Source organism: Pelmatolapia mariae, linkage group LG5, assembly GCF_036321145.2.
Source record: "Pelmatolapia mariae isolate MD_Pm_ZW linkage group LG5, Pm_UMD_F_2, whole genome shotgun sequence".
NCBI classification, from domain to species: domain Eukaryota; kingdom Metazoa; phylum Chordata; class Actinopteri; order Cichliformes; family Cichlidae; genus Pelmatolapia; species Pelmatolapia mariae.
The window spans coordinates 8,737,942-8,752,028 of NC_086231.1; the positions used below are offsets into that span (position 1 = coordinate 8,737,942).

The following is a 14,087-nucleotide window of genomic DNA, read 5'->3' on the forward strand; positions in this document are numbered from 1 at the left end:
TTGTATTTGGATTTTCTTTATTGTACACAAAGAGAGAGTGAAATTTACTGAGGCTGCTGTCCTCTGCCGCGTCCAAAGCCACCTCTCTGCAACAGAAAAAGTTTGTCAGTCGACCAACATGTTCAATACAAGAATCTACAAGTTCAATACAAGTTCTCCAGCTGCACTGTATAAACCACATTTAGCTTTCTGACATTCCTTTTTAAAACCCATGTAAAACCGCACCCACAAATAAGGTTTTAGGGAGGAATGCCTTTGTTGTTCTGCTGTAGAAAACAATTCTTATAACAGAAAACATTCAAGATCAAGATGAGGTTTTTGTTGCCAGCCCATTTCTCCAAATACCCGCATGAAACAAAGGAAATGTACTTACGAACTGGAACTCTGTGGCAGCTCCAGCACCGGCCTCTGCCTTCTTGTCAGCACCAGCTAAAGGAGAAGTTATGAGTTAAGAGGTCAGCCAGTAACTTTCAGAAATGTCAAACTTGTTAAAACTTCACCATAACATGTCAAATATATACCAAAATTAGACACGGGGGGGCGGTAGTAATAATAATTTTTACTGTTGTTTTCTTTGCAGATGTTTTTGATAAACAAGTTGAAAGTTCACACCAGCAAATTGCCTTCTGAACATCAGAAACCATGATGGGAGTTTCATATGCCTCATTTTTAAAATCCAAATCCTCCACATACATTGATTTTTTTGTCTTTGTCATATAAGCTCAGTCCTTTCAATAATATATATTTGATAACATGTCATTACCCATTTTATGACTTCGTCTGAATCATTGTGATCATTTGGTTGTAGAACAATTTTCTAAAGGAAACATGATTTAGATTCTCACCTAAGAACATATTTAACATGTCATTTGCTTTTGTTTTGGCACAAGCACTACTGGTTTGGAAACAGGTTGTGATTTGGCTTAAAACAAACCATTTTACAACATTAAATTTACCATTAACGTTTAACATTTTCCAGGGCATCGGTTTCTACCGCCATCTAAAGGTGACATAGCCAGTGTAAAGTTTTTACATGCAGTGATTCAGACAGCCACTAGAGGTCCTCCAACTTTAAAATTTTATACAAATCTACACAAAGTTTATCGAGGTGCTTGGATGTCTGCAGATGCCTGTACTTTTTGGAGGCTGGTAACTTCAGAATTTTGTGCGGTTAAAACTATTGGTGTTAATATTTGCGTGACCAGCCTGTAAGAATTAGGACTGAGGTGCTCAGACAAGAGTAGACAAACTATAGGAACATGTGATGGGTCACATCACTGCATTTTCGCATTTCACTCTCAAAAATCAAGAAATTTTATTAATGCATAACACCACCATATGATTTAATGATCCAAAATTACCATTTCAGTTTGCATCGTTCATGTAAACATCACAAGAATACATGAGCAACTCATAATGTGACTAGTGTAGTTAGTGTTATACGTACGGGGTGCGGCAGATCGCCTGTAAGCATCTCTGTCAGCCTCCCCACGGTTAAGGCGGGCAGGCCTCTCTCCTTCCACTCCTGCAGGTAAAAAGATGACAAAACATTAAGCTCCAGTTTTCCTAGCTTTCCAAAAGAGGAAATTCAATAGGCTTTAAAATTCTTTAATTTTAATGCTAACAATTCTCACTAAATATGAGTCTTTGGACTCTGGGGTCCCTCTTTTGAGTTTATTAATGAACTACTTAAATTTGTATGCTTTACAACACCCTCTAACAGCAAGAGGAGACCATAACATTTTATGTGGCACTTAATTGCTGAAACCTCTTGAGTATATTTTCATAAGATCCAATTGAAGATACCAATTGAAACTGCAATTTCAGCTTCAACGAAAGGCAAGGAAATTATGAAATGAGATTGACTTCTGAACTAGATCGTAACAATCAAAAATTTTTCATTGATAAAGAGAAAAAAATAAACCTTATTTAGAACAGAATACACTCAGGATCCAGAACATCTAAAACAATCTGCTGAAGTTTAGATTAGCAACTTTGATTTCTGGAAAACTGTGTTTGAGCACCAGATTTTTTCACAATCAGCTTCAATATCATTTATAACCTCAGGAAGCATTAACATATTAAATACTATTACTAGTATTTCTGGCTTCAGGAAATGAAAAATCAAAACTTATTAGAAACAAGCATGTATGATAGATGTTTTACCCTTGGGCCTGGGCCTTGCGGTCTCAGGGCGGGTCTGGCGGCGCAGGGTGGCGGGCACGATCTCAGGGGGAAGGTGGAGGAAGTCTCTCAGGTACTGGATGCCCTCATTGGTGAGGTACCAGTAGAAATGGCGCCAGGCAAATTGCTCCTTAACGTACCCACAGGACTTCAGAGACTGCACGGAAAAGCACAATTACCACATTATATTGACTACCACAATAAATCAGTACAAAATCTAGGCTGGTATGGAAGGACTATGCAGAAAGTATCTTTAGGCTTCTTGCTCAGGTAAGTGCACAGAAAGCAAGTAAGTGCACAACAGTGCTAACCACCACACACCATACTGCCCTACAATCATTCCAAAAGATAAAATGAACTCAGATGCAATAAATCCTGAGCCAACACCCATGTGAAAATGTCGCAAAAAAAAAAAAAAAGTATTTCTCGTCGTCATTTACTCCCCTCATCATGCCATGGAATCAAAATCATCTTCAATTTAAAAAAAAATAACTATTTCCATGAGTTTAGGCCTGTCACGTATCTTTGAAAGAGCAAATAATCAGTCACACAACTTTACGAAACCTGAGAAGGCACAAAAGATACACATCAGTAACATCCTACTGTAAATGCCATTTGCCATGAGTGTGACGGCAGTAAAAATCAGCTAAATGTTACATCCTCTGTGAAAGCTGAAGAAAAAAAAAAACAACAGATACATGTTGATTTTTCCCCAACATACAACAGTGGACCAAATCAAACCGTCTATTAAAAACTGGTGGGGCACACACAAAGAGGGGACAGGTCCCGACATTTTGTTTCTATTATGGCAGGCATTGCATAAAACACTGGGATGTGAGCGCCATGCACAAGGTGGCGATGGCATCAGCCACTTGTATACATTACACAGTAAACTCTACAAAGACACACTGCAGAAGTCTAAATCAAGGACTCATAGGTGTACCAGATGACCACATGCCACAGAACTAAATGCAGCAGCCTAGGTTTGCCTTCAAGCCAAGTCCTTTTGCTGCATGCATTCCCTTACTTCCTCTCTTCTTAACGGCTCTATATTATAAATACAAAAAGAAAAGTCTAAATCTGCACTCACTCCCGCTCTTCTGGGAGGATAGGAAGAGAGTCCCAAACTAGAGTATCCTGAATTTGCCTCAGGTTTAGCCACCCCAATCTGGACCACGCCTAAAAAAAAATCTCCCCTAAGAGCAATGTTCCCTCTAAGCTGCGCACGTGCGCAATTGTGCACTGCTGGCACGGTCTCTGCGCACAGAAAATCTGCGTTGCGCACAAAAAAATTCTAACCTGAATTGAAATTAAAATTAATACTTCAACAATCCTGTTTTGCAGTGTTAGTCAGTGAGTGACTGGCTGCTCCCATATGGGATTAGAACGATGCCACCTTATCCCATAGTCCAGCCAATAATGCGTATATACGCAGCCAATCAACGTCGTTGACAGGCTATGACAGCGTCCTTATGTGCCGACACCGGTGTTTAAGCTGGCAAAGCGGCGTGGCTGATGTGGAGTGAAGCCACGTTAACGACAACGTGTACAACCATTGGAGATGTGAGCAGGACAGACGGAACAATTGACGGAAAAAGTGTGGACTTTATACCAGTTTTTAAATTGTGTTGATAGGCCACGTAAAACCAGAGTTGTGATAAAAAAAAATATGCAATGTTTGGTTTTCTTCCTGAATACTGTCGTTGTTTATATTTACTGCGGGAAGAAACGGTAAAAACGGCGTTTTATAAGGAAAACGCTCGAAAGCACTCTCCGCCTGTCAGCAAAAACAAACCCCACCTCTCTCTCCCTTTCCTATTGGTCGAAAAAAGTACCATGTCGACCAATCCAAAAATGATATGGCAACGTGGCATCTAGTTGTTAAGAAACGGGGGGAAGTTTTAAGAGTGACGGCGGTGTTTTGAGATGTGAGAGATTTGAGACGTTTAGCGCAAATCTTGTGTAGTTAGTGTGTAGTGTAGTCAATAGTTTTGTTGTGTGTGTCAGAACAGTGAGGCGACTACTGAACGTTACAGGTGTTACAGGGGTGATACATCTCCTGTTGTCAGGCCTGCAGGAATCAGGCTGTTGTTCTCCTTTATCTCATAGTGGACAGAAATTATTTTTTGGAGTGGCACAAATAATTTGTGTGGCATCAAATTTGATGCAGAACAGCTGATTGTTCTGTAAATAGTTTGAAATGTTTATTTAAAAATGCCTTGGCTGTATTAAAAAAATAGCTGCAAAAAACTTTGTTATTTGCCAAACTGAGTTACTTTTTTGAAGAAGTAACTATATAATTTATTGTCCAACATTGGTCATTATATACTGTATTTTGCAGACAGAGTTACAGGACTCTCTCCCAGACCACAGACTCAGACTCATAATACAAGTCAGAGCTTTATAAAAAAAAAAAAGAAAAAAAAAAAAAGAAAGTTGTGTTTTCGAAATAGGAGTTCAAGTTATTTTTTACTTCCAATAGTGTTAACATACTACACAGGCCAATGACTAGATTTTTTTTTAAATTTTCATTGTAAGTGGGCTAAAGCAGTTAATTAAAAGTAGTCTAACATAAATGTAAATGCTGTAATTTGATTATTTTAATAAACCATGTAACTTGGATGGATTAGATGCCGGCGTGACCACAGTGCACACGTCTGATGTCGCTCACAGTGGTCCAAGGGATCGCTCAGGGAGTTTGTGTGTTCGCTCACACACATGAAAAATTAGAGGGAACATTGCCTAAGAGGTGTAATAACTACATGCCCAAACCATCTAAATTGGCGCATTTTGATGCAGAGGAGCTTCACTTCAGAATTAACTGCTGAAAAGATAAATATAATTCTCATCCCTTAACTTTCTCTAACCCAAACATGTAAGGAGGACATTGTCCAGACAGCAAGGTACTGTCAAACTACTAAACAACTTTCACAGGTACACAACCAGGACGTGATATCTGGACTGACAAATGAAGTCTTCCCACTTAAAAACACATAAACCCAGAACTCCTAAGTGATGGTCAAAACACATTCATGATCACTTTGTCACATGCCTCCCACTTTCTTCTGCCCACGAGCCCATTTGCAGTCACTACATCTCAGTTAATTCTAGTCTTGGTGAGAACTTTACAAGCTGGACCTTCTTTCTTTCTCACCTGCATCGCTTTCATCACGTGAAGATTGGGTACATTCTTGTCAGCAAGCTCGGGATGCTTGGCCAGGTGGACGTCTTTCTTGGCCACCATGACTCCCTCCTTGAAGAGGAGCTCGTAGATAGCAATGCGGTTCTTCTTGGGCATCAGCATCTGCATTAAGGGACAACGTGCATCAGATCCCTGGAACTCAACCAATACTTACAGCAGCCTCAATAATAGCATGCTAACTGGCTAGCGTGCTAAGACACATCTAGTAATGAAAATCAAATCGCTTAAGAGACAATCAGCTGACGCTTCAATAACTCAACACATCAGGAATGTTTGGACACATTCACATCAACAGCCACTCTGTTTTATAGAAATTAAAAGCTAATATCTGAAGACCGCGTCACAGGAGAAAAATGGCAGCCGTTCGTGAACGCCAAAGCCGGGGTTACTTCTCCACTTCTAAGCCGAATATCAACGACTGAGACGCGTTTAAGGCTAAAATACGCATATGTCTCCATTTATAATTTTAATAACAATGAAAAAACGATTATTTTTATTTCACAAAATCTGAGATGGTGAAGATATATTTGGATTATTACGCCGGGTCTCACTTTACCTTTCCACTTGTTAAGGGACCGGAGCCGGAAGGAAAGTTTCTCTTCGATCAGGAAGGTTTATGCTGTGGCGCGGGCCGGCTGGAAAGGCTCGCCCTCTGCTGGTGTGGAGGGGAAACGTATCCTGTGTTCAATATGTAGCTGCAAAGTTTTGGGTCATCCTTTAAAACCAGCTGCACGAGCTGATCAGCGACTTCTTCTTAGTTTAAAAAAGACGTGAGGGGTATTTCAAAACTCAACAAAATCATCCACTAGTGCTCTGTGCTTCTTCTCCTTCTGTATGACTGTGTTCATTTGTAATATTAATATTACAAATATAATAAATAAATAAACAAACAAATAAATACAGTGATTTTTTTTACACAGCAGTGATTCAAAGGCTTCAGAAACATGGACCCTGGATAGCAAGATGCAGCCCTCCAAGAAAAGAAAGTTACACCTGCAGAAAATCTTCATATCTACCTGGAATATTTTTAAATATGCATAAGAGCAGACAGACCTTTTTTTACTGAAGGGATGTGGCATTTAAAAATCAAAACAAAACAATAACCCCAAGAAATGTGTTCTGTGCATACCATTTATTTGCATGGAAGCTTCTTTCAGAATAAAGAAGTAAAAATTTCGGGGTATTTTCTCAATCTGACTCGAAATACATTTGGTCTGTTTCATACATACATACTTTTCCTTTAAGAGTAAATAGTATTATGGGCTATTTCTACTCCATTTTTACTTTATTTTTACACAGACTACACACAGCCACAGTGTGCTAACACACAGGCAATGAAGTATATTCAGTATAATATATAGCAAATAATTAGAATTTTTTCAGTTGAGTTACATCAAAAAACTTGGTATAAATGAATGGTAATTTTGTGGCAGTCATGTCTGCAAGAGTGAGTAACCAAAAAAGAAATAAAAATAAGATTATTTAGATAACAGCAATTTGCCACTGTCCAAAAATATTTGTTCTTAGTGCAGTGAAAAATAGAAAACATGTGCTTTCAGCTTCTCTAATACAAGGATTTCATCTTATACATATTTTGACACAGTTCCCTGGAAACTTTGTAATAATAATAACAACAACAACAACAACAACAATAATAATAATAATAATAATAATAATAATAATAATAATAATAATAATAATAATAATAATAATAATAATAATAGGAAGAAGAAGAAAATTGGGCATTTATTTTGAAAGACCTTCCCGGAAAACAACCCCTCCGTTACGGTTGGTTTGATTTGAGCCCTCTCACCCTCCCCCATCTGGCAGCTCCTCTCAGCGGCGCGTTTACCGGCGACAGAAAGGAGGCAGTCTCGGGTGATGAACGGAATGATTACATTTTGAGAGCTCAAAGGAAGCTGGATTATCAATTCGTATAAATTCGTAAGTTATTCTTGATTTCTTTCATAACCGTGTGTCTGCTATCAACAGCTAGCCACCGGCGGCTGGTTTTTGTGATGAAGTAGCTTAATTCAGAGCAAATATTACTGCTGTCGGCGATAACGAGGCAGCAAGCGACCGCGACGATTGCCAACGAGATTCAATTAAAGTCCACAGATTTAAAAGTTAATTTTTATAAAAGAAAAACAAGTCCGCCTAAGATTTGTTATTATTTGCCTCCCTTATCTGTGCCTAAAACCCGCAGTTTGTATCTAACACCGCTGCTCTGTTCTGCTGCTTCATGACACTTATTCATATAAAAATGAGCAAAGATCAGCACATCTACAATCTGAGTCCTTACTAGGAGTTTCTGTGAAGAAAGTGCATGAAGCATTGGAGAGCCGGCCGGCAGCAGCCTGTGCGGGCTGCTGCAGAGGGCAGGGAGGGACGTCTGAAGTAAAAAGCTTGTCTCTGGGCAAAAGCCCGTGCTTCCTCCAGACCAGCACATTTCTTTGATTTATCGCTGGAGATCAGCTGGTGGTAAATCAGGCCAGACAGGGCTGCTGACCTCCCCCTGAGCAGAGGCTCTCATCTCTAAGTGTTAGTGAGCTCTGTCCACGGTTCTGAACTCAGATCTTTGGTAGGCTCTGCTGTACAGACAGACCGTGAGAGATCAGACCACTGGAGACTGTGCATCTAGAATGCAAAAGGGAGAAAGTTGTGTAAGAACCATAGATTAAAATGTGCATCACACATCAATTTAATGTGCAATTAAAAAAGAAACACTCCAAGAACAGTTTTGCCTTTTTTCACCTCCTGTGGTTCTGAAGGCAGCTATTAGAAACCTTCTCAGTTTGATCTTGCAAACTCCAAAGTCTGTCATTTTACCAGGAGGACTAAAAGTTACATAAACATGTTCATACTGTAAGGATAAAAGTGCTGTATAAACGTGTGCATGATTGGCTGAATGAGACTTACCAAAAGTAGAGAAGTGCCCGAATTGAGTAGAAAGGCACTGTGGAAGTACCACTCCATTTACTATGTGCTTTAATATCTGGCTGAATAGTTGTGTATTAAACTGACAACTGGGGTTGCCTGCAGCTCTTCTAATCCATTACCAGAAAGATGTCGAGGGTGTACTGCTAATTTGATTTTGAACTTCCTGAAGTAATTATTTCCCAAAATACTGTTTTAAAGTCACTTTTATTTTATTTTTTACAAAAATAAAAACACTTCTACATTACAGAAAGCTTACTGTGTACATGTGGGTAGATGTCCTTTGCTATATGTTAAACTGGCCAGTTAATAATTAGGTGACAACAGTGTCAATTATTCATTAATTATTCATATTATTTGTCAATTTGAGGATCTGATGTTTTATCTTCTCCATAACTGTAAACACTTGAGATCTGACAGTTAAAAGTTGGATAAAACACAGCATTTGTGACACTTTTCTGGAGAATTGATGAAATTGTGATTTTTTTTTTATTGTTATTTTTTACAAATAAACATTTACATATTAAACCTTAATTATTATCCAAGCAGAGTCTTGTCCATCCAGTGGACTGAGCTTTGCTTTGAGTCTATAAGCTTATTCAAAATCCTTTGCCTCTCATGTTGTTTACTATGAGGAAGTCTTTGCAGCTCATTTCTCATCATCAAACTCATCATCCTGCTATGACAAGGCTTAAACAAACACTGCCCTGTCATAACAGGCACCATTTGCATGAGGAAACACTGCAAGCGAGTTGGTGCTCTAATTTTTTAATGATGAACTCCTGAAGGAATGTGATCTTTCATTGTGGGTGAAATTTCTTGACACTAAAAAGTGTTATTTATATTTATTTTGTTTTATTCTTTTTTATTTGAAATTACTTTTCTCTTATTGAGATGTGTATTTTGTCCTTTTTATTCTATTCTTCTAGCAGTTGTACCAAGGAAATTTCCCACATTTTGGAAAAAATAAAGTGTATTGTCTATAAACTTATTATGTGAATATTAGGAAGGTTTATTCAGCTACGATGACTGGAGCAGTAAAGAAAATACTAAAGACATGATAGCAGCTCAGTCCATTTAGGCATGTAGACACTGGGAGTTTTTCACAACCTTTAACTTTAAGCTGAAAGGAGAGCACTTATTATAACCAAGGTATGCAGAAGAGCGTCTCTGAGTGCACGACACATTGAAGCAGATGGGCTGCAACATCAGAAGACCACGCTAGGTTCCACAGATGTTAGAGAAGAACAGCAAACTAAGGTTATAATTTGCATGGGCTCACCAACATCAGATAACAGAAGACTGGAAAAACCTTGTCTCGTCTGATGAGTCTTGATTTTTAGCATCAGAATTTGGTGTAAACAACATCAAAGCATGGATCCACCCTAGCTTAAATCATCAGATTAGGCTGATAGTGGTGGTGAAATGATGTGGAGGGATTCTCAGCACACTTTGATCCCAACCCTTTAGTACCAATTGAGCATCATTTAAATGCCACAGCCTGCCTGAATATTGATGCTGACCATGTATAGCTCTTTATGAGTGTACCTATTTTTTGGCTGCTGCTTCCAGCAGGATAATGTGCCATGTCACAAAGCTCATATCATCTCAAACTGATTTCTTGAACTTGACAGTGAGTTCACTGCAATCAAATGGCCTTCACAGTCACCAGATCTTAATCCAACAGAGCACCTTTGCTATTTGGAGAAATGGAAGATCCTCATTGTCTATTTGCAGCCAACAAAACTGCACGAACTGCGTGATGCTATCATCTCAGTATGGAGCAAAATGTCTGAGGAATGTTTCCACCACCTTTTTGGGTCTATACCAAGAAGAGTTAAGGCAGTTCTGCTGGCAAAATGAGATCCAATTGAGTACTAACAAGGTGTAGTTAATGAAGTCGCCAGCAAGTGTAGTTAATGAAGTCGCCAGCAAGTGTAATATATCATGAATTGATGCTTCACCACAACAGTGGGGTCTGCCCCACAGTTTGAGGACCACAAATTTAAAGAGGGAGGCCTGAGTGCACACATGTTAAAGAGCTTTCATTTGAGTGCCAGCTTGGATTCATTTATCTGACAAATTAGTGACACTCATTTGATTTGCTGCTGGTGGTTCAGCCCCTCTCCATTTTTGTAGGAAGGGTGACAGATGAAGTATCACTGTTAACGTAATCAATTATACTAAAACCTAGCCCGTCTTTGCTTTTTGTATGAATAATTAGGGATATGTCATTCCCAGTGGGAATAGACACAACAGTTTGCTTCCAGTTGTCATTTGTACTTTCCATGATTGGCACGTCACATCTGGTGCACCCTGCCGATGTTAGGCGATTGGAAGAAAGCAATTAAGCTTGAGTATTTCTTTCTATGTGTCCCTTTAGCCTTTGTAACCTAGAATATGGCTTCAGACATCCTAAGCTACTCCATCTATGTCTGGCTTTGGATGAATGCAATTAAAATTTTAATTTCATCTTAGTTGCTCTGAGAATTACACCAACATTAAATAGGTTGTACATGTAATTGTTCCTGAGCTACGTATTTGCTCTCTAGCAAAACAGATGAGTGCTTTTGCTGCATGTTTTGAAAACTGCTGTGTGTTTGGACAAATCTCCGGGTAATAATTTCCGTCGCTGAATGGAAGGGATCCACTTATAGCTATCTCAATACATTTTTAGTGGCTCAGGCTTTTAGGGTAAACGGTTGAGAGAGCAGGGCCTTCGATTCTGCTGTGAACTAGAAGGTAATTGGTGTCTCAGATAGGATCCTCACAGGGGATCATGAGAGAAAGCCGGGCTGTTTTGCAAACCCTTAAAGGTTTGCATCCTCCATCCTTTATAGCTGATGTGACACATGAAATGATTTGTGTCTTCACTTAGCTTGTCCTTAAATACCTGTACATGAGTTGTGTGTTTTTTGTGATTCAGTTGTTTTTGTATAATGTGACCAGAGTAGAAAAAGAATCTGCGGAAAAGTAAAATTTTACTTGTTTTTTTTTACTGCTGTGGTTCCAATAGTAAGATGGATTAGGCCCGTGTCTGCTATCTGGATCTGTTTTAAGACTAAGTTTTGAGAGCTTTGGTCAAAACTGACTTTGTTCATGATTTTTCTGTAGACCGACCAATCAGTCAACAAATCTGTTGTTGTTTGTCTGTTTTAAAAGAAGCATACATGCAGCATCTGCCTGTACATATGTGGTTTGGTATGAACCTCTCAGATCCCCCCTAAAAGCAAACCAGTAATGAAAGCCAAATCTATTGTATTTATTTACATGGGTAATATGTTAATGACACATTTTCTGTTTCAAAATTGTCTGCCCAGCCACTGCTTGTGTTTAGGTACTGTCTGACTTCACTGCACTGTGCCTTTAGATTCTTAATCGGCACAGTCTGACAGTGACTGTGCAGTGCAGATCAGCTCCTAGCACAATCCAGTCATCACATTTATACTCCTATAAATTCAGTTCTTCAGCTGCTCTTTCATTACCATGAACTAGAAGTGCTTGATAAACAGACATGTTAGAAGCAAAATATTGTAGACATTACCTTTTCTCAGTTCTGAATTTTTGCCTTTTGGGAGATTTTAAAGGTAAATGGGTGATTTCATAGGTTTATATTCTGTTTTTTGTGTATGTTTTGTTAACCTGACTCAGCCCCCCCCCCCCAGAGATTTAAAGCGCTACAGACCAAACAGTTAATGGAAAAAATATTAATTACATGCAGCCCAAGACTAAACATTTAATTTAAAAAGGCAATGAGGAAAATAATACTTAGTTGCAGTCTTAATGAAAATCTGTATTTCAAACTGGGGCTCAGGGCCCTGAAATTTGTCCCAAGTTAAATGGATCTAAAAATAATTATAGACAAAAACAAGTATTTTTCTTGCTTTTCCTCAAATTCTAATTCATTCGCAAATTGTTTTTACCCATTAGGGCAGTGCAGTCTTTCAGTCAGATGCCTCTGAAATTTAATAATTTCATCAGGCACAGTATTATTCCCGAGAAGACATTCCTTAGCTGTAGTTTACCACAACTCAGGCTTTTGTGAGTATCAGTGAGAGCTTCACTGAGCAAATGCACTTGGATAAGTTGATGTGATATGTGTCACGTGATGTGCATGAATCTATTTACTGGAGTGTAATATATCAGTGCCTGGGGCATCTTTATTGTAGGTGTTATGTTACAAAAGGACCTCACAGCTTTAGGGGAACAAGAAGAAGCTATTAGAGGTTGTTGGCAGGAGGTTTGCTTCGGTCCTCTGAGGTTCCAGCCATCAGATTTATAGCATCAGTGAAGAGCTTAAGAGTCAAATGAGAAGGAAGAGGGCTTGATGTTGCCATAGTGACTGGGTTTGTGAAAGATGGGGTCTGTGTTTGTGTATGAAAATATATGTGTGTTTGTATGGATTAGAACTGCACCAGTTAATGACTTAAAATGTCAGAAGATATATTTACATTAAAAAAAATTATGAAGCCTCTGAATTGGTGTTTTGTCCAAACACTAACACAAATTTACATATAATAAACATCCTGTTGTAGTTAACATCATGTAAAATCATCAAAGCAGAACAACAGCTAAGATATTGTCAGATGTTACAAGGCCAAAAATGAGCTTTAAACTGGCTTACTGAAAGACCCAGAAATACTCAATTCAGTGTTTTTCCAGTGTCAAAAGGGTTTTATGATAGAGAAAGCTTAACAGTAATGAACTGTCTTCTGATAATATTTTTATTAGATTAACTAGAGCTGGGCGATATAAGATTTTTTCATATCACGATATGTTTTTTTCATTTCTGGCGATAACGATATATATCACGATTTAAGCCAAATAACTATATTTGTAAGATTTAAATGTGCCGTTGCTCACAAGTAAAATGTGAAATAATTAGCAGCTTGTTTTAATTTAAATATTTATTTCCCATAATAAGTTCAACAGGGTAGATGTACTTAAGGAACATGAGACTTCAGTTTCAGATAAAGGCAAATATTGCAAACTACACAAAAGGCAGCCGCTAAAGCGTTTAAGTTTCAAAATAGAACAAACAAAACAGACTACTAAATTGTCAATTCCACTTAGAAACAACATTTTAATTCTAAAAATAAATCTTAGTTCGTTTTACAGAAGAACAGACAAAATTGACTAACTTTTGTCAATATCAAATAAACTGAGAACTAAAAGGAAATTCTCAATCTCTCCTTGTTGTATAGCTTAGCTTTTCAAACAGTTTTAACAGTTACTTTAGTCTGACAAAAGCCGAATGACGAATTAGCGCTTTCAGTCAGAGATTGAGCATGCACCGGTTTATTGTATTTCCAGACTTGCTTTCGGCACAATTTACAGTGCGCGCTACTCTGTTTTTTGTCAGACTTGAAATAGCCGAAATACCTTCACACTACGGAACTTCTATGGCCCTTCCGTTCCACAATCTCTCCGGCATTGGAACCATCATTGGTTTTTTCTTCGGCAACCTTCGCTCACGCTCTCGGTTGATTTTTCTCTAGTCGGCAAACTCATTTCCTTCATTACCCGGGCGGCCCAGCTGCAAAAACAAATACACATGTGCGCCTTGGCACTTGTGCTGTACGTAACAAGTCACGTGACGTGACGCTGCGGCTGTGATTGGTTCGGCTCTGCGCTACTTAATTTGGATTGGCTGTTCTTTTTTTTTTTTTTAAGAGGACAAGAGAGATGAGGCCTATCGCAATAGTTAAATTTTTCTATCGAGAAAAAGTTATTTCGCAATACATATCGTTATCGTTCTATCGCC

General features: G+C 38.5%; 2 protein-coding genes across 2 annotated transcripts in view; one reads left to right on the forward strand and one right to left on the reverse strand.

Annotated features, from left to right (window-relative positions):
* On the reverse strand, positions 1 to 6,021 carry rps10 (ribosomal protein S10). Its single transcript, XM_063472861.1, has 6 exons — positions 5,943 to 6,021; positions 5,339 to 5,488; positions 2,167 to 2,341; positions 1,448 to 1,525; positions 374 to 429; positions 1 to 86 (listed from the first exon to the last, which is right to left on the reverse strand). The coding sequence occupies exons 2-6, from the start codon at positions 5,486 to 5,488 to the stop codon at positions 45 to 47; spliced, it is 501 nt and encodes a 166-aa protein (XP_063328931.1). The 5' UTR covers positions 5,943 to 6,021; the 3' UTR covers positions 1 to 44.
* A 1,199-nt stretch (positions 6,022 to 7,220) lies between these two features.
* Positions 7,221 to 14,087, forward strand: part of pacsin1b (protein kinase C and casein kinase substrate in neurons 1b) — a 31,571-nt gene continuing 24,704 nt past the window's right edge. The window contains exon 1 of the mRNA XM_065470793.1: positions 7,221 to 7,330. The gene's annotated coding sequence lies outside the window, so the exon portion shown is untranslated. The remainder of the gene's footprint in view (positions 7,331 to 14,087) is intronic.